This window comes from Oncorhynchus gorbuscha, linkage group LG22, assembly GCF_021184085.1.
Source record: "Oncorhynchus gorbuscha isolate QuinsamMale2020 ecotype Even-year linkage group LG22, OgorEven_v1.0, whole genome shotgun sequence".
Taxonomy (NCBI): Eukaryota; Metazoa; Chordata; class Actinopteri; order Salmoniformes; family Salmonidae; genus Oncorhynchus; species Oncorhynchus gorbuscha.
In genome coordinates this window covers 8,766,624-8,791,110 of record NC_060194.1, presented here as the reverse complement: position 1 = coordinate 8,791,110, position 24,487 = coordinate 8,766,624, and the positions used below count along the sequence as shown (strand labels likewise).

The 24,487-nt window shown below is 45.0% G+C and overlaps 1 protein-coding gene across 3 annotated transcripts in view; it reads left to right on the top strand.

Annotated features, from left to right (window-relative positions):
- LOC124009079 (neuronal tyrosine-phosphorylated phosphoinositide-3-kinase adapter 2-like) overlaps positions 1 to 17,135 on the top strand; it is a 28,331-nt gene extending 11,196 nt beyond the window's left edge. For all 3 annotated transcript variants that reach the window (XM_046320581.1, XM_046320580.1, XM_046320579.1), the window contains 5 exons: positions 3,516 to 3,838; positions 7,024 to 8,103; positions 10,317 to 11,360; positions 12,278 to 12,375; positions 14,508 to 17,135. In XM_046320581.1, coding sequence (XP_046176537.1) covers positions 3,556 to 3,838; positions 7,024 to 8,103; positions 10,317 to 11,360; positions 12,278 to 12,375; positions 14,508 to 14,723 — 2,721 coding nt within the window. In that variant the 5' untranslated portion in view covers positions 3,516 to 3,555 and the 3' untranslated portion in view covers positions 14,724 to 17,135. The remainder of the gene's footprint in view (positions 1 to 3,515; positions 3,839 to 7,023; positions 8,104 to 10,316; positions 11,361 to 12,277; positions 12,376 to 14,507) is intronic.
- Positions 17,136 to 24,487: the final 7,352 nt, after the last annotated feature.

The window sequence follows — 24,487 nt, the reverse complement described above, 5'->3', positions numbered from 1 at the left end:
GTGTGTGGTTCTTCAAAGAACCATTAAGGTTCTTCAGAGAGCCTAAAATGGTTTCCTTATGGTAGGGCTGCACAACCCTTCCTGGAGATCTACCTTCCTGTTGGTTTTCAGTCCAACCCTAAATTAACACACCTGATTGTACTTATTAGCTGCTCAACAAGACCTTAACTAGCTGAATCAGATATGATAAATTAGGGTTGGACTGAAAGCCTACAGGACAGTAGATCTCCAGGAAGAGGGTTGGGCAGCCCTGCCTAATGGCATCGCCCTGAAGAACCTTATTTGGTTTCAACTTGAACCTTTATTTTTAACAGTGTACATAGGGAGAATAATAACTCCTGCCATTCAGATACCATGATTAGTGTGTTCATGGTTGAAAAAAGAATAGGAAAGTACCAAAGAGAGTGTTTGAAACAGGCACTGTCTTCTAGGCTACATAACATCAGCTGGTGCCAAGCTCCTCTGGGCACAAGGCATGACCACGAATACACACTGAGAGCTGTGTGATTTTTCCCTCCATGGTCTTGAAAATGCCAGCTCAATGCTACCTCCATCATGTGCATGACTGGCACGGTCCACTGTAGTGATTCATAACCTGAGATCCTGGAACCCTCAGGTGGTGTGTGATAGGTTTGGTAACTGGAGGAGGGTAGGTGTCATATTGCCGTCCACAAGGGAGGTCTACAGGTTCAAGGAAAGAGTCACCCATTTTGAATGCTACATCTCTGAGCGATGTTCTATCGATTCCTTGGGTCATTTCATGTCTTCATGTGTATCTGAGCTATTGCCGTTCAAGCATGCAGAAATTCGCAATGACACAGCATTGCGATAAAGCTGCTCTCACTAGACTGATTGCAAGAACGTCTGTCATGCATGTCAGATTTCAATACTGGCTGATGTCATAACGCGGGAGCCATTTAGAATATTTCTACAATATTCCTACCTCGAGAAATGTGTCATTTAACAGTGGGTCCTCCACATGTCTCCTAGTTGTCTGCCTCTTCAGTCCAGGGTGCATTGCTTGGTGCCATTGCAAGGCCGTTGCAAATATCAGACTGCGGGGCACACTGATCTGTAGATTGAACATGGTGAGATTGTAGACTCCTACATTTATAGTGCCGTTTGTTTAGGCGATTTTACAGCTAACTAGCTACTTCACATGCTGATATTGGCTTTGGTAGTATTGTGTGTAGCTACATTTGCTAGCTAGCTACCTAGCTTGCTAGTCAGCCAGCCCATTGAGAGAGCATTGCGTGTGTTGTAGTCGACTTGATCTGCAACAGTTTTCCACAACGATTTTCAGATGTTGCATACAATCTTAGTATAACAATAAAATGAAACATTTGTTCACAAAAAAAATAATCTCACATATTAGTGTTATTTAACACTGTGAATTTTAGGAATTAATAGTTTTGAGTGGATTTTTCCTTTTAATAACTACAGATCGAGGTTTAGGACTTGGGAGTTGTAGTCTTTCATCTGTTCGTTTGTTGTGCGGAGCTGGACAGCAGCAGGCTTTGTGTCTGGTTTCCGTGGGTACCCTGTTGCTAGGCAAAGTTAAGCCCCTAACCAATGAACCCAACCCTGCAAGCTCCTGCTGCTCAGCAGCTGGCTTGGAGTCAGTGGGAGTCAGCAAAGTCACACAAACACATCTAATAAACTAATATGCCAAACATCCACCATACATTCCCCCGAACCCATGCATGTATTCAAGGACCACATCCACCCACCCCCGCCCATGCATGTATTCAAGCATTTGTACGCACACAATGCCACCTAATGTCACAATAATCTTCCAACTTAGTATTTTGACTGACGCATTGACTTAATGTATGGATAAACTCTTGGACTTAATTTCCACAATGTGGGCTAAACCACCAAAAGATACCAAAAACACAAAAGGTTTTAGGTTGGTTTTCCTTTAACTGATTCAGTGCAGATGATTGATTCCCCTCAATGACAGTAACTGGACAAAAACGGTTTAGAATACTAATATGTGAACATCACTGTTTCTGTCCAACTGGTCTTGATGGAACATTCATTCTATATTTTCCAAAACAATTTGGTCATTCCAATTTTCTAACCTTTTCAAAGAGGCACTCTGCAACTGGAGTACTGTCTCCATCAGGGATGAATTACATGTGGTTCAACTCTCATCCACTGACATTGTGAAAACTCTGTATCAAGTGCAATGAGGAGTTTGAGTTGTAGTTGAGCACCAACAGAGAAAGATGCATAAGTAGGGAGGAAGTACACATTCAACACAGCAGATGATGCACAGTAGTTTGAATGGGCACTGTGTGAGTGGGTGTGTGCATGTGCAAAAAGTTCTGTAGGTTTGTGGTTGGAGACAGAATAATTGTTAGGCTATTTGCTTTTGTCATTTTTCAATTTGACTTACAGGTATTTACTCTGATTTTTCAAAAATGTATTCAAGGTGTTGACCGTATACTGAACCACAATCAACTCAATTTCGTATCTGACTATATCTGATGATATAGGGCTATAAAAACTAAGACAAATTTTTTTTTGATTCAGTCGCCCAACTAGACTACTTCCTATTTTTGTCCGCCTCATCATCTCCAAACTTTATTTAAACTTTCGCCGTGATATATTCTGTTTGCTGGTGACCTTCTAAATAAATAAAAATAGTACTTGAAATGAAGCTAAAGTCACCACCATCTGGCAGTAAGAGAGTCAGAAATCAACTCTACAGTCCTGTGACTGTTAAAGCCCCATTCTGCCACATGAACCACTCCATTCAGGCTAATCATCCGGGTTTTTAAAGAGGGATCGATGGTGGCCGGAGTGGGGAGACTTCCATCGTGTCATTGTGTCTCTGCGGCTGGGAGCGCTGAGCTAACCATGCCCAGGGTTAAACACAAATCAATGGCTACCCACAGAGAGATTCTCTCGGCTGAGTGGCACTAATGTGGCTCTCATTGTTGACGCTTGCATCATTTGAGCACTCATAAAGAGAGTAGGGCAAGCGGAAACACACCCACGTGCACAAACAAACATCGAAGTAGACCTCTGTGTGCTATTTTTGGTTGAAGTTCTTGTGAAAGGGCAGACTTCCAGAGGTGAGGGAAGGACTGATGTATCGGTGATGTTTTAAGTTGACTAATTATCTTTATAGATTCATCTTTGTCACAGTAACTTACAACAACGGTTTGAATGAAAGATTGATCGATTTATTGTTTATTGTTTATTTCTGGATCAATCATTTTGGATTTGAAAGCAATACATTTCATCTCTATAGTGTTCAGTGTGGTTACATTTGCTTGGTTTTCCATCCATAATAAATTGTTTCTATGTCGAATGCAAAGATAGTTCTATGTACCGTCGTGCGTTATGACACGAGCACCTATACTATCAGATTCCAGACCAGTCGTTATGTATCATAACATAAACATCTCTCTCTCTCTCTCTCTCTCTCTCTCTCTCTCTCTCTCTCTCTCTCTCTCTCTCTCTCTCTCTCTCTCTCTCTCTCTCTCTCTCTCTCTCTCTCTCAGGACGGGCGAAGAGGTGGTGACTGAGGGGAAGCTCCTGCGCATGGGCTCCATGACAATGCCACCCCCCCCGGAGCGCATGCCCGTGCCCCCCTATCTTGCTTGCGGGCCGGGCTTCGCTGTGCGCTCCCAGTCCCTACACTCGGTGGGTGGGGGCAGTAATGGCGGTGGGGAGGAGGAAGTGGGCAGCCCCACGTCCCGCAAGCAGCCCCCACCTAAACCCAGGAGGGACCCGGCTACCAAGTTGAGCATTTCCTCTGAGACAGTGGACCACAGCCCCACCTTGGTCTGTAGGGGCTGCAGGGCCAATCCGGACAGTTGTGATGGTAAGTATGGAATGGCACGGCTAGCTAAGCAAAGTAGCTAGCTATAGCCTGTAATCCAACGTAGCTAAGGCAACATGGGCTTAGTACACAACTATGAAAAAATACTACCCGACGCACAACTACACAAACACACAAGACCTGAGAAACACTCTGAGCAACACTACACTACAATATGCACTGAGTGGTTTATGTGTGACAGCGCTGTACAGCATTCCTGTCTGACTTTACATAACAACAACACAATTTGGCCCACACTCCGTAAACAAATGGCCATCCACTGCAGTGGGACTGAATGAGCCCTTACAAGCCAGAGTGCAGTGAGTGTACATGAGGTTGAGTGTAGCAATGCGGATGAACATTGGCTTCTGGTGAGTGAGGCTCTGCTTGGTCATTCAATCTCACTGCTCCTGACGGTCATGAATGGTGTTTATGTAGGCCCAGTCGGCCAGTTTTTTTCCACTATTATTGGATGGCGGATGTGCGTACAGACTTTATTTTCATCATACTTTTTTCCTCCCCACACGGACATGTTGCAGTGTTCGATTCCCCCCGCTTGAGATTTCACCACAGGAGGCTGCTGAGGGGTGAACTACTCGTAATAATGTCCGAAACGGAAACCGTGTGTTTGATGTATTTGATACAGTTCAACCTATTCCGCTCCAGCAACTAAGACGAGCACTCTCTCCCCAATTAAGGTGCCACCGACCTCCTGTGGATTTCACAGCAACACAACCTGACTCTAGTAACTCATTCAGGCTTGAGGAGGTTGGAAGGGTGCGTGCAAAGTGACCGGTCTCCTTTTTGATGAGCTGTCGAAAGCTAACCGCTTGGAAAATGCCTCCACACAGCATGTGCAACCTACAGTATCTGTGTTTTACAGTGTCTGCTCATCCGTTTTCCTCCTTAAAGCCCACAAAGATCCAGTTTACATTTTGCACAAGAATGTGCTCCGAGAATGGGTCACATCCGGAGAGATCTGAATTTGGTGTCCTGGTGTGACTCGTTTAGCCTTTATCCACTTTGGGATCGGCTCTAGCATGAATCCTCACCAGGTAGACAAAAGTGATCCGCTCTGCGTCTGTTGTGAGGAAAAAGTGTCAGAGGTCACTGTAAGTCGTTGTTGCATGCAATCGGCAATTCCCCTGAATTTAATAATAACAGCAGATCTCAGAGGAAAGCAGATTAATGAAACGATCGACGGAAGCGGGACACATTGGGAAAAAGATGGTTACTGTACTAGAAAATGTAAGCAGAGACAAGCTATATTTGACTGGATCGACATTCAACCATCGCTAATCATAGATAAAATCAGTAGTGTGGCCTTGTGGATACTGGGATGTGAACCAATAGAGCATAAGAGCCATAAATTCAATCACTGTTCAGCTGTAGACCTATATCAAATGGCATGAAAACATTTTTTTGTTTGTTGGACAGAAACAAAGAACACCTGCTAAGCAAGGAAACAACAAGTGAAGAAATTAACAGGCTATTAAAGTATTCTAGTCTTAAAGGGCTGTGAGAGACTTAAAGGTGAATATACGGCCGCGTTCGACTGCGTTGCAGTTTGACGTGTGTGCCGATATGATGGTTGGTTAGGGAGTTGCCCTGGCTGTCTCAGATTGAAGGGGATCACTGTGTGTGCACAGATCTTCCTCTGCACCACGGCAACCATCCCACAGAAACAAGACCCCCCCGTAGCCCGGCCAATCAGAACAGCGGCAGGCAGCGAGGGCCAATGAAGCTGTGGCAACGGTTGAGCTCTAAGGCGTCCCGGCCAATCGCCGTCGGAGTGTGGGGGTGTCCATCACAGAAAGAAGGGTTGTTGCGTGAGCTGGAGCAGGCTCTGCGCCGAGCAGGGGGGAGGGGCCAGTCGGAAGCAGAATTCATTCAGGAGGAGCGATTGACCTAGATTCCTTTTCCCCTAGGAGGAGAGGGGGTGTGGGTAAACACATCCGCTACGGGGGAGGGGGCGAGAGAGCGGGGGAAGGGAGGCGGGGGAGGATGAACTCATCATCTGTGCGTGAAACAGATCTCAAGATCCACCATGCAACCCAGTTAGCATAATGATAGTAATAACAGGACACACATCCGAGTGCGGAGACACAAATTACACTGACACATAGCCACATCAGCAATTGAAAAACACACGCACACACACGCACGCACTGAACCACAGCTGACTGTGCTCAAATGAGAGGTTGGGTGAAGTGGTCCTTCTGTAGCTCAGTTGGTAGAGCATGGCGCTTGTAACGCCAGGGTAGTGGGTTCGATCCCCCGGGACCACCCATACGTAGAATGTATGCACACATGACTGTAAGTCGCTTTGGATAAAAGCGTCTGCTAAATGGCATATATTATTATTATTATTATTAAGTGCGGAAGAGACATTTCAGTTGAATGCATTCAGTTGTTCAACTGACAAAAAAAAAATATATATATATATATATATAATGCTATTATCATCTGGTTGAGAAAATGGTGCCGGAATATAAAGCCCTGTTGAATTTACAACCTGTGTTTGTGCAACCTGTGTTTTTATGTGCACTTGTTGGAGGAAAACAACATTTTTGCCCTTTCCTGTGTGTGTAGTAGGGAGAGATTTAAGTTCAGAGACGATGAATGTGAATATGTTGAGGTTGGGTTGAGGTTATGGATGTACTGTACATGAAAGATTTCAAAGGGATGAATGGTGTGTGGGTGTGTGTGTGTGTGTGTGTGTGTGTCGTGATGGCGGTGGTGAGTCATAGAGAGGAGCGTGCGCCTGGACCATCTGGCGTCTGAATTATTAAAGGTGTAAAATCTGCAGTTTGAAGGAGACATGTTCCAGCTTTTATCTTCCACTTACATCTGACCAACGGGAAAAAGGGACACACTTATACACTACACTATTTGACCTAGAAATACACTCTCTCTCTCTCTGCACTACAATATACTGTAACCAGAACATCTAGCCTAAAGCCTAAAGGAACACCTGTCTCTATATGGCTGTGATATACAAGACCCAAATGGATTCACTGCAACGCTACGTCATACCAACCTGAAAAAACCCACACAGTTTGACTCAGATACACTTAACTACTACATTGCCGTATATCTGACCTAAAAAAAAAGACATGTAAAACGTAATAATACAGGGAAGGTTTACTATGATATGGCTAACACGTTTTGTTTTTCTGCTCCTTCAGCGCCACAAGGCTGCGGCGAAGACTGCAAGAGGGTCCCTCCCCCCAAACCCAGGAGGAATCCCAACACCCAGCTGAGCACCTCCTTCGATGAGTCCTACATCAGGAAGCACGGAGGCTGCAAGGGTCACTCCCCCTCTGCGGAGCGCGAGCACAACCCCTCGCCGCCGAGCGACGAGAGCCCCAGCCACCACTCCGACTCGGATGAGCCCGTCTACATCGAGATGGGCGCCAGTGTTGGGGGCGGGGGGCAAACAGAGGCGCCCAGGAGTGAGGACGAGGAGCCGGACGAGTCGGTGTATGAGGAGATGAAGTACCCCCTCCTGGATGACATGGACTACCGCTGGGACCCCCCGGGGTGCCGCTCCGCCTGCCCCACCCCGGCACCACTGGACCCAGAGCCCCTCAGCCGCTGCTCCACTCCGCGCAACATCCCCCTCTGTGACATTCCCGCGCCCTTCCCCAACCTGCTAACCCACCGGCCGCCTCTCCTGGTGTTCCCCCCTTCACCAGCCCAGTGCTCGCCAAACTCAGACGAGTCCCCGCTCACCCCTCTGGATGCACTGACCAAACTGCCCATGATGGACAACCCCGGTGCCTACAGCAAGTCACCCACCTCCTCTTCCGAGCCCCCCTTGGCGCACCTACGCCGGGAGCTGACCGCCACGCCCACCTTGACCGTGTCGGGTCGCTCTTCGGCCCCGCCCCTGCCATGCACCCTCTACAAGTCCTCGGCCTCCTCGACCCACGGCTATCAGCGCAGCCACTCAGCTTGCCCCTCGCCCGTCAGCATGGGCCGCTGCCTAACTCCCCTCAGCCTGATGCGCGCGCCACCCTTCGACGCCCCCATTCCCTTTCCAGGTGGGCTGCCGCGCAGTGCCTCTGCCACTCCCCACGGAAAGGGCTCGCCACCCCAGGACTGCGTTGCTGGGGGCAGGCTGCATGGGTCAATGCAGAACGTGTCGACGGGGCGCTCGCGCACACCGACCAGCCCCCTGGACGAGCTGACCAACCTATTCACCGCCGGTAGGAACATGATGAAGAAGAACACCAGCGGAAGGAAGTCGAAGGAGCCCGGGGAGAGTGAGTGTCAATCATTCAGTCAGCCAATCAATCAGTCAATCAACGCATCGCATCATCCATTTGTCAATCTAGTTACAGAATCAGTCAATATGAACATAGAGGTAGAGTACAAAAAAAAGAGTTCCTCCACAGGTATCCACTATCCAGTCTGATCCAAACTGACTGCCATGCCATAAACCCACAGTGTAACATTGACACGTTTGTTGACACATTGATGCACAAACTACAGCAATGGCTCAATTTTTTGCGAAATGATTTATTCGTTTTCTCATCAGTGTCGCGTTAATATAAACCCCTTTTCATCTGGTTAAACAACTTCCAATCCCACTAAATTAGGAGATGCTCCTGCTGATGTTTGCGGTGGGTGTTTGTGGCTCTTTGCAAGCATTTCCTCCGTGAGCCCGTTTAATCTATGCCCACCAAACATAGATTGATACAGATCATATGATTTAATCTGGCCCGGATTAGGGAGTAAAGCGGTCGGCATGCCTCTCAAACCACGCACTGGCATTAAGCCACCGCACAGCATTACTCTTAAATATGTAAACATGTTTAAACACAGGAGGCCAATGCGTCCAGTACTTTTCCAAAATTGCACAAATGGTGAATCCAGATAGTTACCCAACTCCGGAGGTTAATATTTATTTATAAAACTTCAGAACTGGTTTTCCATATTCATGCTTTGTCAACCATCCTGTAATCTTTATATTCAATCGTGGATTTATTTATTTAATGTGTATGCATAATTCAGCCATTGATTTTCTCCTAATTAATGACCCCTGTTGACACATGGCCTGAAATTTGAATGGGCCTAATGCAAAGAAATAAAATATGAATTTGTGTTTGAAACCACATAGGCTATTCATTGCATATGCACACAATACTGTATTACAAATTGTAAAAGAGTAAATTGTGTGTAGGTATCCAGGACTTAATTATGGTCACAAGAGCAGTGAAGTGTGTTATTGGGTTTTTATCAGATTGGCTGATGATTTGGAGAGAGATCTAACATAGCAACTAACTCCATGGGGGAATTCCCACTGGTTGAGTGCATTTGAACCCATCTCGGGCTATACATAAAAAATGACTGGGCACGTGTCAATCTGTTCTTAACTCCGAGAGCTTCATAGCAACCACCAACTCCAACCCAGTCATAGCAACAGAAGAAGGAGCCTCTCTTATTTGCAGCATCCCTCCCTGTGGGGAAGTGGGCCAATCGCAGCGCAGGTCACTCCAGCTTCCAACTGATCATGTGCAGCAGCAGTAGGCTTCCTAAGAGACAACCAAGACATTTACACCTGATTAGAGAGTTCTATTCCTATCTTGGCCCAATCAGCTAGTAAAGATTGAACCAATCAGGGAAACCGCTTCACAGTCACCAATCAGGAGAGAGAAAGAAGCCCCAATCTATGACAGATGCTGTCTTCCCGGAATTGTAACACCACAATCTTCTCAGAATGTAGGAAATATACGCTGGTGGTTCTGGCAAATGTTTTCATCTGGCCTTTTATGCAAATTCTGTGAATTTCTTAGCTTTAATTGGCTTGTGGGATCATTTGTTGGCTCTGTCCTCTTCATGCATATGCAGTAATGTCTTATTGATGCACAGTTTTGTGTTGTCTTTTAGCCTAATAGAGAGAGACAAGCAGAAAGAGATAGAACATTACAATTGCCATGTATACCAACTGCATTGTTTTATAAATATTTCACCAAATATGACCGATTAAAACAGCAAATAAATGTGTTAAACAAGAATGCATTGAAAGTGGTTACTGAGCCTTTAACCTACCCATTGGTAATAGCATCTATGCAATTCACATCATGGATGTCTCCATGACATCTGTCAAATGAAACAACAGCATTTCCCAGTAATTCAGGCAAAAGGACCTTGTCTCATCCCAGTGGTTCATAGTACCCACAGCGCATGGGTGAAACCAAGTGGCCGTATAGCGTTAGTGCAGTGCTTTAATACAATTGTTCATTTTTATATAGGTTATGTTTACTAGTTATGTTGTGTTGAAGTAACAGAATATGGCATTGCGCCACAACTACTAACTAATTGGTAAGGACATGCAGGAACTTGGCTTTTTAAGGTTTTTGTCTGTGTTTCTCCTAGGAAATAACAGTAGATACCACTAGGCCCAACTAATAACTAGGGACTTAAAGAAACTTGGTATTTTCTGGTGTCTGACTGTGTTTCTCCTCTGTTATAGCCGAGTCCAAGTGTAAGCCTAACAGCGAGTCCAAACGTGACGGCAAGGAGCGGCACAGTCACAGCAAGGAGTCCAAACGGGAGAGCAAGGAGTCCAAACGGGAGAGTAAGGAACGTAGCAAAGAGTCGTCTTCTCACAGACGCGACACCAAGGACAGGGGCTGTAGCAGTGCTGAACCCCTGCCTATGAAACGGGACAGCAGAGACCGGGGTTGTAATAGTGTGGAGCCCTTGCCTATGACAAGAGACAGTAAAGATCGGGGTTGCACAAATATTGAGCCCCCGCCTGTCAGACGGGACAGCAAGGACAGGGGCTGCAATAACATAGAATTGATGCCTAGACGCAATAGCAAAGACAGAAGTGTCCACTGCATGGAGCCTTTACTAAGGCAGGACAGTAAAGACTCTCCCAGGAATGGTGTGGAGTCCAGACCAGACAGCAAAGAAAGGCTCAGCCACCAGAACCCACCGGAACTTCTACCCAGGCAAGATAGCAAAGACCGAACCAGGAACGAAATGGATTCGAGACATGACAGCAAAGAACGAATTGATCAGCCACCAGAGCTCCTACCCAGACAAAATTGCAAAGATTCACCCAGAAATGGCCTTGAGTGCAGACGTAATAGCAAAGACCGAGACAGGGCGAGCTACGGCCTGGAGTCTAGACAAGAGGGCAAAGAACGAAGTTACAATGGAATGGAGCTCTTACCCCGACAGGACATCAAAGAGTCCGCCAGACATGGCCTTGAAGCCAGGCGTGACAGCAAGGACAGAAGCTGCAATGGCTCAGAACTGCCCCCCCGGCGCGATAGCTATGGCAAGAGTGCCAATGGCGTAGATCCTAGGCGTGACAAAGACCGGGTGGGTTACAGCTCAGATGTCTTGCCCAGGCGTGATAGCAGAGATAGGGGGAACTACAACTTTGAGCAATCAAAAGCACAAGAGAAGAACGGTGTATCAGGGCAACAATCATCGACGGCCACACCAACTCGGCATGGAAGACCTGCTGGCAGTCCGCCAATGATGTTGGGAACTGGCAATACAGGTGAGGATAGCATATTTTAAAATGCACATGCAGCTCAACACAACCAGACACCAGGAAGTGACTGTGGTAAATGATTGACATGCACTAAACATGTCCTCATCAAGCACAATAATCTGCAAAGTTTAGAGATGCTATACTGTTGATTGCAATAACATGCAAGTAGCATATCCATAATCAAACAATTTGAACATTCTCTGACTGGGTTACATGGGTAACTAAAATGTACATAAAACAAAGGTAGTTCTTCAATCAAGTACAAGGATGGAGTAAAAACCCGCAGGCACTCGGGTGACTCGGCCCTCTGTGGAATGAGTTTGACACATGCTGTAAAACAACACATTTCACTGCACCTATCCGGTGTGTGTGACAATAAAACATATTTTGAGTGTGCTTGTTAGCTAGCTTGCTAGGCTAATTTAGTTAGCATATTGTCCGTCACCTTTATTGTCATTTGAAGAACATTTTAATTAATTATAAGGATATTTCATACTAAATCAGTAAAGTTTGAAAATTAAAAGAACAAACACAATTTTCACGAATTTTCACGAAACATTTCACACGAAATAAGAAACTTACCTTGGCCAACTGTTCTCATCACGGTGCAGTTTCAAACTCAAGAAAGGTGATTTCCTCTGGTTTGGCGGGAATACTGAGACCAGGTGCAGGTGCCCTTTGAAACACACTGTAGTCTAAATAGCTAGAAGCCTAGGCTGCACAACATAAAATGAAATGTGATTCCAAGTGTTATCTTATAGACAAGACATAAAACATGCTGAGAGATGATTAGTAAGGGTTTGCGATTGTGATTAGGCTTATAACTGTGTATTGCTTCACCATAACTTTTAGTTTTGTTGCATATAAACTATTGAAAGAGTGAGCTAAATGTATTAATTTAAATACATTGTCCCTCTTTATAGAACTGAAACCAGCACTTCCGAAGTATGGCCGCTCCTTCTCTGCCCCAGTTACACCCTCTCCCTTGGGGACCCCACAGAGGCAAGCACCAGAGGCACAGGTAATTCGAAGACATATGCTGCCAATAAATCTACAATTATCGAGAATTTCAATAAAAATTATTCTACGGCTGGCCTTGCTTTCCACCTGGCTACCCCTACACCGGTCAACAGCTCTGCACCCCCCGCAGCAACTTGCCCAAGCCTCCCCCATTTCTCCTTCACCCAAATCCAGATAGCTGACGTTCTGAAAGAGCTGCAAAATATGGACCCCTACAAATCAGCCGGGCTAGACAATCTGGACCCTCTCTTTCTAAAATTATCCGCCGAAATTGTTGCAACCCCTATTACTAGCCTGTTCAACCTCTTTTTCGTATCTTCTGAGATCCCCAAAGCTGCCGAAGTCATCCTTCTCTTCAAATGGGGAGACACTCTAGACCCAAACTGCTACAGACCTATATCTATCCTACCTTTCTAAGGTCTTCGAAAGTCAAGTTAACAAACAGATCACCATCCATTTCGAATCCCACCATACCTTCTCCGCTATGCAATCTGGTTTCTGAGCTGGTCATGGGTGCACCTCAGCTATGCTCAAGGTCCTAAACAATATCATAATCGCCATCGAAAAAAGACAATAATGTGCAGCCGTATTCATCGACCTGGCCAATGCTTTCGACTCTGTCAATCACCGCATTCTTATTGGTAGACTCAACAGCCTTGGTTTCTCAAATGACTGCCTCGCCCGTTTCACCAACTACTTCTCAGACAGAGTTCAGTGTATCAAATCGGAGGGCCTGTTGTCCGGACCTCTGGCAGTCTCTATGAACACCACAGGGTTCAATTCTCTCTGTATACATCAATGATGTTGCTTTTGAAGCTGGTGATTCTCTGATCCACCTCTACCTAGACGACACCATTCTGTATACTTCTGGCCCTTCTTTTGGCCATTCTTTGTATTAACCTCCAGACGATCTTCAATGCCATACAACTCTCCTTCCGTGGCCTCCAACTGCTCTTAAATGCAAATAAAACTAAATGCATGCTTTCAACCGATCGCTGCCCGCAACTGCCCACCCGCCTAGTATCACTACTCTGGACGGCACTGACTTAGAGTATGTGGACAACTACAAATACCTAGGTGTCTGGTTAGACTGTAAACTCCCCTTCCAGATTCATATTAAGCATCTCCAATCCAAAATTAAATCCAGCATCGGCTTCCTATTTCGCAACAAAGCATCCTTCTCTCATGCTGCCAAACATACCCCCATAAAACTGACTGTCCTACTGATCCTTGACTTCGGCGATGTCATTTACAAAATAGCCTTCAACACTCTACTCAGCAAATTGGATACAGTCTATCACAGTGCCATCCGTTTCGTCACCAAAGCCCCATATACTACCCACCACTGCAACCTGTATGCTCTCGTTGGCTGGCCCTCGCTTCAAATTCGTTGCCAAACCCACTGGCTCCAGGTCATCTATAAGCCCCACCTTATCTCAGCTCACTGGTCACCTTAGCAGCACCCACCTGTAGCACACGCTCCAGCAGGTATATTTCACTGGTCACCTCCAAAGCCAATTCCCCCTTTGGCCGCCTTTCCTTCCAGTTCTCTGCTGCCAATGACTGGAACAAATTACAAAAATCACTGAAGCTGGAGACTCATATTTCCCTCACTAACTTTAACCATCAGCTATCAGAGCAGCTTACAGGTCATTGCACCTATACATAGGTCATCTGTAAATAGCCCCTCCCCCCCAACTACCTCATCCCCATATATAATATCTCGACTTGCACATTCATCTTCTGCACATCTGTCACTCCTGTGTTTAATTGCTAAATTGTAATTATTTCACCACTATGGCCGGCCTTTTTATTGCCTTAGCTCCCTAATCTTACTTCATTTGCACACACTGTATATAGGCTGTTCTATTGTGTTATTGACTGTTTGTTTATTCCATGTGTAACTCTGTGTGGTTGTTTGTGTCACACTGCTTTGCCAGGTCGCAGTTGTAAATTATAACTTGTTCTCAACTGACTTACCTGGTTAAAAAAGGTTTAAAAAAATACTACTAATAAAACAGATTGGCCCCTACTGCAGACCTGGATCAATATCTATCTTGTTTTCTATCATTCTTAGGAAGTGCTTGATTTACGTTCCCTGGTTGCCTACTGCTCTTCTCCACTTTTCTTTAGGTACCCCAGATGCCGTGGATGTGTGGGGACAGCACCATGCTGGAGCAGATCGAGAGGAAGCGCACCCTATGCATGGAGATCCGCTCCAGGCAGCGGCCCCCAGACAGAAACCACCCAGACAGGAACCTGTGCAAGCAGAAGAACAACGGGGCCAAAAAGATCCAGCCGCCCCCGTACCCCACTCAGACCACTGTGTTCTGGGACACAGCCATCTGACTATAACCAATGATTAACTATAACCCACTTGGCCCCACGCCCAATCCCCATCTAGACTTTGTGCCTACTGATTGGCCTACTCCGCATCACGGGGGTCAGGGGCAGCCAATAAGAGCAGGGAGGGGATCGCTGATGTCAAAGGACAATGGTGGTTACCATAGCAATATTTCCGCTTGTTCAGGTTGTAATGTTCTCTCATCATCACTGGTGATATTTGATATTTTTCTATTTCAAGTGACTCCATGTAAAATACTTAGTACGAATAAATATTTTCTAAACAAAAAGGGATAAAGCAGCAAAAACTATGTAGATGTAGAGCAATCCAATGTTTCTTTTATGTTTTCGTTTTGGTATTTTACATTTTAAAGCGTAATCTATCACGGATAATTATTTATGCCAAATGCTCAATGAATTTCCAGTACTCAAAGCATTCTTTTGAATGGAGGACATTCTGACTATCAGAGCCATATATTTCGATCTAAATACATGGCTCTGGTTGCCATTAGCCCTTGGGCCAATGTGTTCTAGTATGTACAATACTTAGTCCTAGAACAGGTCAGGAATCTTGTGCTTCAGTTTGTAAAAGTTTACAAGCTGTGTAGTCAGTCAGAGCCTTTGACAAGGATTTATGGGTTGGCTAGCATGTACATAGTACACAACACTAAGATAGAAACAAGGGTGGGTCAGGGAGATAAACCTAAGGACAAACCTATTATCCCAAACCAGCCTGCTGAGGTAAATTGTTGGTGAGGTTGCACTTTGCAAGGGTTGGTTATCTAATATGGGTTGGTGGCAATAGCTGGCACAGGTCAGCTCTCCTACTCTGCCAGGCACATTGAGGGCATCTTCCCACAGAGTAGATTCGGAACTCAATCCACACTAACAACCAGCCGGAACAATCCACGCCTGAATCCACGCCTGAACTTTTAGACAAAAACTTAAACTTACGGCAGAATATGAGAATATGTGTATATTATGCACTTGCTTGAGAAATAACTTTGGAAAAATGTGCTTATATATTTTTGGGTAAAATGTAGAGTAGTAGAGCCGTGCCATGTAATACGTTGTCACTGGTTGGCTGGGTGGTATGATCACAGATGATTGGCTGTCTGTGACATGCCATCATCCGTGACTGGCTGTCTGTGACGCATTGTCCCCTGTGATTGGCTGCTTGGCAGCATCCATTTTAGGGATCAGATGATAAGGACCTGTAGGGTGGCCACAGCTCTGCCCAAGTATAAGGACATGGGTTACACAAGGGCCTACAGATCAAGGCTTTGTAAAGTAAAGATTAATAATGAAAAACTGCACTACCCATCATCCTCCATCACACTGAATTAGGCTGGATCCATGTCCAGCTACCCCTCCACTCCCTCTCTACCTTCTACATCATCTAAAGAGGTTATCTTTTGCACGTAAGAAATGCAATGTCTACATTGCCAAACTGTTTTAGATGTACCCCCCCCTCCTATTCCTGTCCTCCATAGACCAGCATGCACCTGCATGGGCAATAGGGGTGTGACTGAAGTCATGGGTGACTCAGGAGTTGCCTCTAACAGTTGCTCCAGGGCCAGATTTCTTAATGATCTCCTAGGTTAAGGTTAGGATTTGGGTAATCTAACTATAGATCTGTGTTGGGGGATGGTCCTACATCAAGCAATGAATCCCTTTGAGGTTGTTTAAGGTGCAGTGTACTGTAGTGCTGTTGGGGAATAACATGGGTGAGAGACCAATAAACGGCTCGATCCCCAAATCTGTCCATTCATTGGCAGACATGAGCAGCAGTCCTACAGGAATTGTGGAACGGAAACCTAGGAGTAGCATGAACAACCTAACTGGTTAAGCCAGTGCAGTACCCCTTCCATTGAGAAATCAACACGGAGGTCCCACCGAGTCCTTTATACCTGTATGTGTGTGTGAGTGTGTGTTAGTGTGTGTTAGTGTGTGCCAAGCTACACTGTATGCAGGTCAACTCTGAAATGATTGTTGTAAACATGAACTTTTCTGCCCCACACGGTTGGTCGGCGCAGGTCTGAAATGTATAACGATGTACAATCTCTTTTGTGTCTGTATAGAATATGTGCACTGTGAAAGGTAGAGAGAGCACAGCACTGTGAAAGGTAGAGAGAGCACAGCACTGTGAAAGGTAGAGAGAGCACAGCACTGTCAGAGTCATCTGTCTTATTTCTAAAAAGGAAAAGAAGAAAAAAAATGTTTGCGAAAATGAAGTACTGTATGCTGATTGTCACATGGGTTCTGTTGTCGATAGAAATAAATATGAACTTCAACCCGCTGTGGAAGAGCTCGGACTCCTGGTGTATTATGTGATTGTGCTTTTGGTATTTACAGTTTACTCTGATACATACAGTGCCTTGCGAAAGTATTCGGCCCCCTTGAACTTTGCGACCTTTTGCCACATTTCAGGCTTCAAACATAAAGATATAAAACTGTATTTTTTTGTGAAGAATCAACAACAAGTGGGACACAATCATGAAGTGGAACGACATTTATTGGATATTTCAAAAAAATGTAACAAATCAAAAACGGAAAAATTGGGCGTGCAAAATTATTCAGCCCCCTTAAGTTAATACTTTGTAGCGCCACCTTTTGCTGCGATTACAGCTGTAAGTCGCTTGGGGTATGTCTCTATCAGTTTTGCACATCGAGAGACCGAAATTTTTTCCCATTCCTCCTTGCAAAACAGCTCGAGCTCAGTGAGGTTGGATGGAGAGCATTTGTGAACAGCAGCTTTCAGTTCTTTCCACAGATTCTCGATTTGATTCAGGTCTGGACTTTGACTTGGCCATTCTAACACCTGGATATGTTTATTTTTTAACCATTCCATTGTAGATGTTGCTTTATGTTTTGGATCATTGTCTTGTTGGAAGACAAATCTCCGTCCCAGTCTCAGGTCTTTTGCAGACTCCATCAGGTTTTCTTCCAGAATGGTCCTGTATTTGGCTCCATCCATCTTCCCATCAATTTTAACCATCTTCCCTGTCCCTGCTGAAGAAAAGCAGGCCCAAACCATGATGCTGCCACCACCATGTTTGACAGTGTTCAGGTTGATGAGCTGTGTTGCTTTTACGCCAAACATAACGTTTTGTATTGTTGCCAAAAAGTTCAATTTTGGTTTCATCTGACCAGAGCACCTTCTTCCACATGTTTGGTGTGTCTCCCAGGTGGCTTGTGACAAACTTTAAACGACACTTTTTATGGATATCTTTAAGAAATGGCTTTCTTCTTGCCACTCTTCCATAAAGGCCAGATTTGTGCAATATACGACTGATTGTTGTCCTATGGACAGAGTCTCCCACCTCAGCTGCAGATCTCTGCAGTTCATCCAGAGTGATCATGGGCCTCTTGGCTGCATCTCTGATCACTCTTCTCCTTATATGAGCTGAAAGTTTAGAGGGACGGCCAGGTCTTGGTAGATTTGCAGTGGTCTGATACTCCTTCCATTTCAATATTATCACTTGCACAGTGCTCCTTGGGATGTTTAAAGCTTGGGAAATCTTTTTGTATCCAAATCCGGCTTTAAACTTCTTCACAACAGTATCTCGGACCTGCCTGGTGTGTTCCTTGTTCTTCATGATGCTCTCTGCGCTTTTAACGGACCTCTGAGACTATCACAGTGCAGGTGCATTTATACGGAGACTTGATTACACACAGGTGGATTGTATTTATCATCATTAGTCATTTAGGTCAACATTGGATCATTCAGAGATCCTCACTGAACTTCTGGAGAGAGTTTGCTGCACTGAAAGTAAAGGGGCTGAATAATTTTGCACGCCCAATTTTTCAGTTTTTGATTTTAAAAAAAAGTTTGAAATATCCAATAAATGTCATTCCACTTCATGATTGTGTCCCACTTGTTGTTGATTCTTCACAAAACAATACAGTGTTATATCTTTATGTTTGAAGCCTGAAATGTGGCAAAAGGTCACAAAGTTCAAGGGGGCTGAATACTTTCGCAAGGCACTGTATGTTTTTTCAATAGTAACCCACATTGTAGTACTCAAAGGGCACTTGGTAAAGTTAATGGAAAAGGTCCCTGTAAATCACAACATGATTTAAAGGGATTTTTGTTCTTGTGGATGAAACTTTCAAAGAATACAAACGTTTACTTATCTGTAATACAAACATGGCATAGCACAATTTGATAGCAAATTCAAAACTATAAGAGCACCACTGTTAACAGCACCAACAAAATGAATATTTACACCGACACGGGCAACGGAAGGAAACTATTTAATGTTGTCATTTCATTTTGCACAACTACAAACAGGAATATAACACAGATACTGTATGATGTACGAATACATGGGACCAGTGCATTTGAAGCTGTAATAGCAGTAGTGTAAATGATATACATTACAACATTATGACATGGGTATTGATATAAGAACATAATATTATTGTTTACTTCAACTACACGTGTTAAGATGAGTTCTGATTAAGGCATGCTGTGTCTTTTAGCTTTCACTTCCTGGTCTGGGAGGTGCTCAATGCAGGTTGATCAGTGCATAACCATTGTGTGCCTATTGCCTGGCCAATGCCCACCATCAAGAAGTTAGTTGAAAGGATTATTCAGCGAAATTACATCTTCCACACTTTATATATTTGTTTCCTTACATTGAAAGCAGTCCATCGACAGGGATAGACAGCAATCCACAATATGGTTTTGTTAAAACTAGTTAGGGATAGGCGGGACGCAAATGTCTCGACTGGCCAATTGCCAGGGAAAATGCAGAGCGCCAGATTCAAATAAAATGCTATATAATTCAAACTTTCATTAAATCACACATGTAAGATACTCAATTAAAGCTACACTCGTTGTGAATCCAGCCTGTTATGCAGGTGAATGAGGACCCAAAAGCGACTTGGCGAAAACAGAGTCTTTAATCCAGTAAAGTAAATCTTCAATACTCCTAGACAAATCGGAGCGGTAAATAAAGCATAAAGAACAATTCCACTCGTAATGACGAGAACAGACTGGAGACTCGATCATAAACTGCAGGTTGCCTCGGGAAGGCACTTGACCGTAGCAGACTCAGACACCTGCTCACCACGCAGCATCTGAGGGAAACACGACACGACAGGGCGATACAAAGACACAGCACGGTGAACAATATACAAGGATCCGACAGGACAGAAACGGAAAACAAGGGGAGAAATAGGGACTCTAATCAGGGGAAAAGATAGGGAACAGGTGTGGGAAGACTAAATGATAGATTAGGGGAATAGGAACAGCTGGGAGCAGGAACGGAACGATAGAGAGAAGAGAGAGAGAGAGAGAGGGAGAGAGAAAAAGGGGAACGAACCTAAAAAGACCAGCAGGGGGAAAACGAACAGAAGGAAAAGCAAAATGACAAGACAATATAAGACAAAACATGACAAGCCAACATGTCAGATTTTAAAAATGTTTTTCGGCGAAAGCATAAGAAGCTATTATCTGATAGCCTGCACCATCTGCACTAGCAGTAAACAAAGGAGTTAGCATATTTCAACCCTGCAGGCGCTACACAAAACGCTGAAATAAAATATAAAACATGCATTACCTTTGACAAGCTTCTTTTGTTGGCACTCCAATATGTCCCATAAACATCACATTTGATTAATTCCGTCCATATATATCCAAAATGTCCATTTATAAAGCGTGTTTGATCCAGAAAACAACAGCTTACAAAAAACGCAACGTCACTACAAAATATTTCAAAAGTTGCCTATAAACTTTGCCAAAATATTTCAAACTACTTTTGTAATACAACTTTAGGTATTTTTAAACGTTAATAATCTATCAAATTGTAGACAGGGCAATCTGTGTTCAATACAGGAAGACAACAAACCAGCGCCACTTTTCACATCTTGCGCAACTCACAAAAGTGGACCCAGTTCCTAGTTGGCCTATTTCTTCATTGCACAAAGGAATAACCTCAACCAAATTCCAAAGACTGGAGACATCCAGTGGAAGAGGTAGGAAATGAAAACAGGTTCCTAAGAAATATCCCTGATGATGGTGGTAGCCCCGAAGAGTTGACAAATGTATAAGGCTATACAGTGTAAAACCGACAGGGCTAGCACAGAATTGGGAAAAAACAAAATAGCAGTGATTTAGAGGGGTCAGGGAAGTTCGGTAATCATAGTATGAGGTAACTTGACTTATGGATGAAATAGGAGGTGACGTGGCCTGGAGTGTTTTTACAGCTTGGGTTCAAATCCGGCCCACTGCTCTTTCAGCACTCTCTCTCTCCTATCTTTCACCTCCAACTCTCTCAATCCAATAAAAATACAATAAAGAATAAAGAAAATAAATAGGTGACATAAGGTGTGTGAATATATACAGTGTGTGCATCAGCCCTTGGTACACACGTGGCATCGGCTGACCTGCTGGCGCTGTTGATTGGAGGAACACGCCAGGGACGGGGGTGGTGCCAAACTGCTCGGCTCGGGTAACAAGGGTCAGCCAGAAGCTGTAGACATTGGCAAAGTATTGGCACGTGCCACTCCACGCCGGCAGCTGCTCGACGAGGTCAGAGACTGACCCTCGCCACCTGCTCCGGAGTGCTGGAGAGAGGAGAGGATAGTACAAACACACACACACACACACACACACACACACACACACACACACACACACACACACACACACACACACACACACACACACACACACACACACACACACACACACACACACACACACACACACACAAACAACTTTGCAGACAATAAAGTCATACACACATACAGAGATCCCCCACCCCCCCAACACACTCACCATAAGGAAGGAGTAGCTGGCCCACAAACTCCTCCATCCGAGGGGACAGCTGGGGGCGTTGTGATCTTGGCTGTGAGGGCGTCTCTCACACACGGCACAGCTGCTGATGTGGCCGAGGATTTCGCAGCCCGACATGAGCATTATGGGCACGGCCGCAGAGGTGGAGAGCCAGTAGGACTTACCGTTGTGTCTGGCGTAGTCACAGGTGTTGCAGTAGCAGAAGGGCATGGTGCTGAAGACTTGCAGACATGAGCCTGCCTGGCTCGTGTCTCCAAGTCTGTTTCTCCCTGGGGGGCCCTTGCAACCCAGCAGGACCCTTAGGACCCAGGAGAGAACACAAACACCACGATCAGTCAGTGTGAGGGTAAGGGGGCACGCACTCATACACACAACTCTCCTGTTTCTGTTGGTCAGCTACCATGAGGCCCAGAGTTTCCACAGGGCCCAGCATTAAAATGTGCGCTTTATTTAACAAGGCAAGTCAGTTAAGAACAAATTCTTATTTACAATGACGGCCTACCAGGGAACAGTAGGTTAACTTTCTTGTTCAGGGGCAGAATGACAGGGACAGATTTTTACCTTATCAGCTAAGGGATTCGATCCAGCAACATTTTGTTTACTGGCCCAAATACTAGGCTACCTGCATCTCCTGGGGTTGGGGTTCAGGTAGACTTAATGATCCTGAGGGGCCAGGGAGACAATGTAGGGTTCCTCAATGGTACTGACCAGGATGGCCTTTGGGACCTGCAGGTGATGCAGAGGAACCGTGTTATCAGAGGGACAGGCTAAAACAGCTAGAATTGTCTCAGTTAGCTCTGCTGATCTCAGTGGTCACCTGCGTCTGCCTTTGTCACCTTTGGGCCCCAGGAGGCCATAGGCACCTAGACGACCTCTTGGTCCATTGGGGCACCTTGTGCCCCGCTGGGCCTCTGGCACCTTTCAGAAAATAACATTAGGCACCAAACAGAAGAAAACAGAATGCATCAGGGAGGAACTACCTTGACTTGTCAAATAAAAAAGTGTTCTTTTCGTTTTTGCTGCAAAAAGTTTTTAAACGTTTGTTTCGGAGTTGTGTGTTGTGTGGTTACCTACGGCCTTTGTGGTCCTGAGTAGTCTGGTGGCCCGGGGGGGCCTGCGTCTCCTGGGGAAGGCACTGCAGTACCAGTTCAACCCGTTTCACTGGGTGGTCCTGAAAACAGAGCACTTGAATACGGAGACAATAAAAACACATGGTAAACCCCTCCTATGCACCAGAGAGTGGGAGCAGAGCTGGAGCAGAGCAAGGAGCAGAGCATGCCCAATTTGACTGAAGCCAGAGGGAGATTCATAAAGTCTGGAGCGTTGGCCTTCTAGCCCGCTCCAATTTCATTCCAGTAGCCTCCAGTAGAGCTCAATTGACCCCAGCATGCATTTGTAGTCTACTTGTGTGCTGCTATAGCCCCTTGCTTTAGCTACTGTCATGGAGTTTGCTAAATTGATAGAACACACAGGTGCAAAATCAAGGTGACTTACAAAGATGAGGATCAAGAGCAAGAGAGGGAGTGTGGTGATGTAGTGTCCACATCTAAAGAATCATTGTGGAATCTGAAAAGACACAAATCCCGAAAGCATGATGGTGACCAGAGCAATCGATCTCCGGCTCATAGATTAAGAGCATTTCGTAGATCACAGATTAACACTTTTAGGCACCACAAAATAAAGTAATCAATATAACGTTTACACATTACTCTCACAATTCGTACCTGTCGATGTATTTCAAGGCCTACCTTCAAACTCCGTGTCTCATTGCTTTTGTTGTAGACCTCCACATGTCTGGTTCATCCTTGGGAGCAAATTGCAAACACCTGAATGTACCACGTTCATCTGTACAAACAATAGTATGCAAATATAAACACCATGGGACCACGCAGCCGTCATACCGCTCAGGAAGGAGATGCATTCTGTCTCCTAGAGATGAACGTACATTGGTGCAAAAAGTGCAAATCAATCCCAGAACAACAGCAAAGGACCTTGTGAAGAAGCTTGTCGAAACAGGTACAAAAGTATCTATATCCACAGTTAAACAAGTCCTATATCGACATAACCTGAAAGGCCGCTCAGCGAGGAAGAAGCCACTGCTCCAAAAACTCCATTAAAAAGCCAGACTACGGTTTGCAACTGCATATGGGGACGAAGATCGTACTTGTTGGAGAAATGTCCTCTGGTCTGGTCTGATGAAACAAAAATAGAAGTTTGGCCATAATGACCATCGTTATGTTTGGAGGAAAAAAGGGGGATGCTTGCAAGCTGAAGTACACCATCCCAACCGTGAAGCACGGGGGTGGCAGCATCATGTTGTGGGGGTGCTTTGCTGCAGGAGGGGCTTGTGCACTTCACAAAATAGATGGCATCATGAGGCAGGGAAATTATGTGGATATATTGAAGCAACATCTCAAGACATCAGTCAAGAAGTTAAAGCTTGGTCACAAATGGGTCTTCCAAATGGACAATGACCCCAAGCATACTTCCAAAGTTGTAGCAAAATGGCTAAAGGACAACAAAGTGGCCATCACAAAGCCCTGACCTCAATCCCATAGAAAATTTGTGGGCAGAACTGAAAAAGCATGTGGGAGAAAGGAGGCCTGCAAACCTGACTCAGTTAAACCAGCTCTGTCAGGAGGAATGGGCCAAAATTCACCCAACTTATTGTGGGAAGCTTGTGGAAGGCTACCTGAAACGTTTGACCCAAGATAAACCATTTAAAGCCACTGCTACCAAATACTAATTGAGTGTATGTCATTTTCTGACCCACTGGGAATGTGATGAAAGAAATAAAAGCTGAAAGAAATGATTCTCTCTACTATTATTCTGTTATTTCACATTCTTAAAATAAAGTGGTGATCCTAACTGACCTAAGACAGGGAATTTTTACTCAGATTAAATGTCAGGAATTGTGGAAAAACTGAGTTTAAATGTATTTGGCAAAGGTGTATGAAAACTTCCG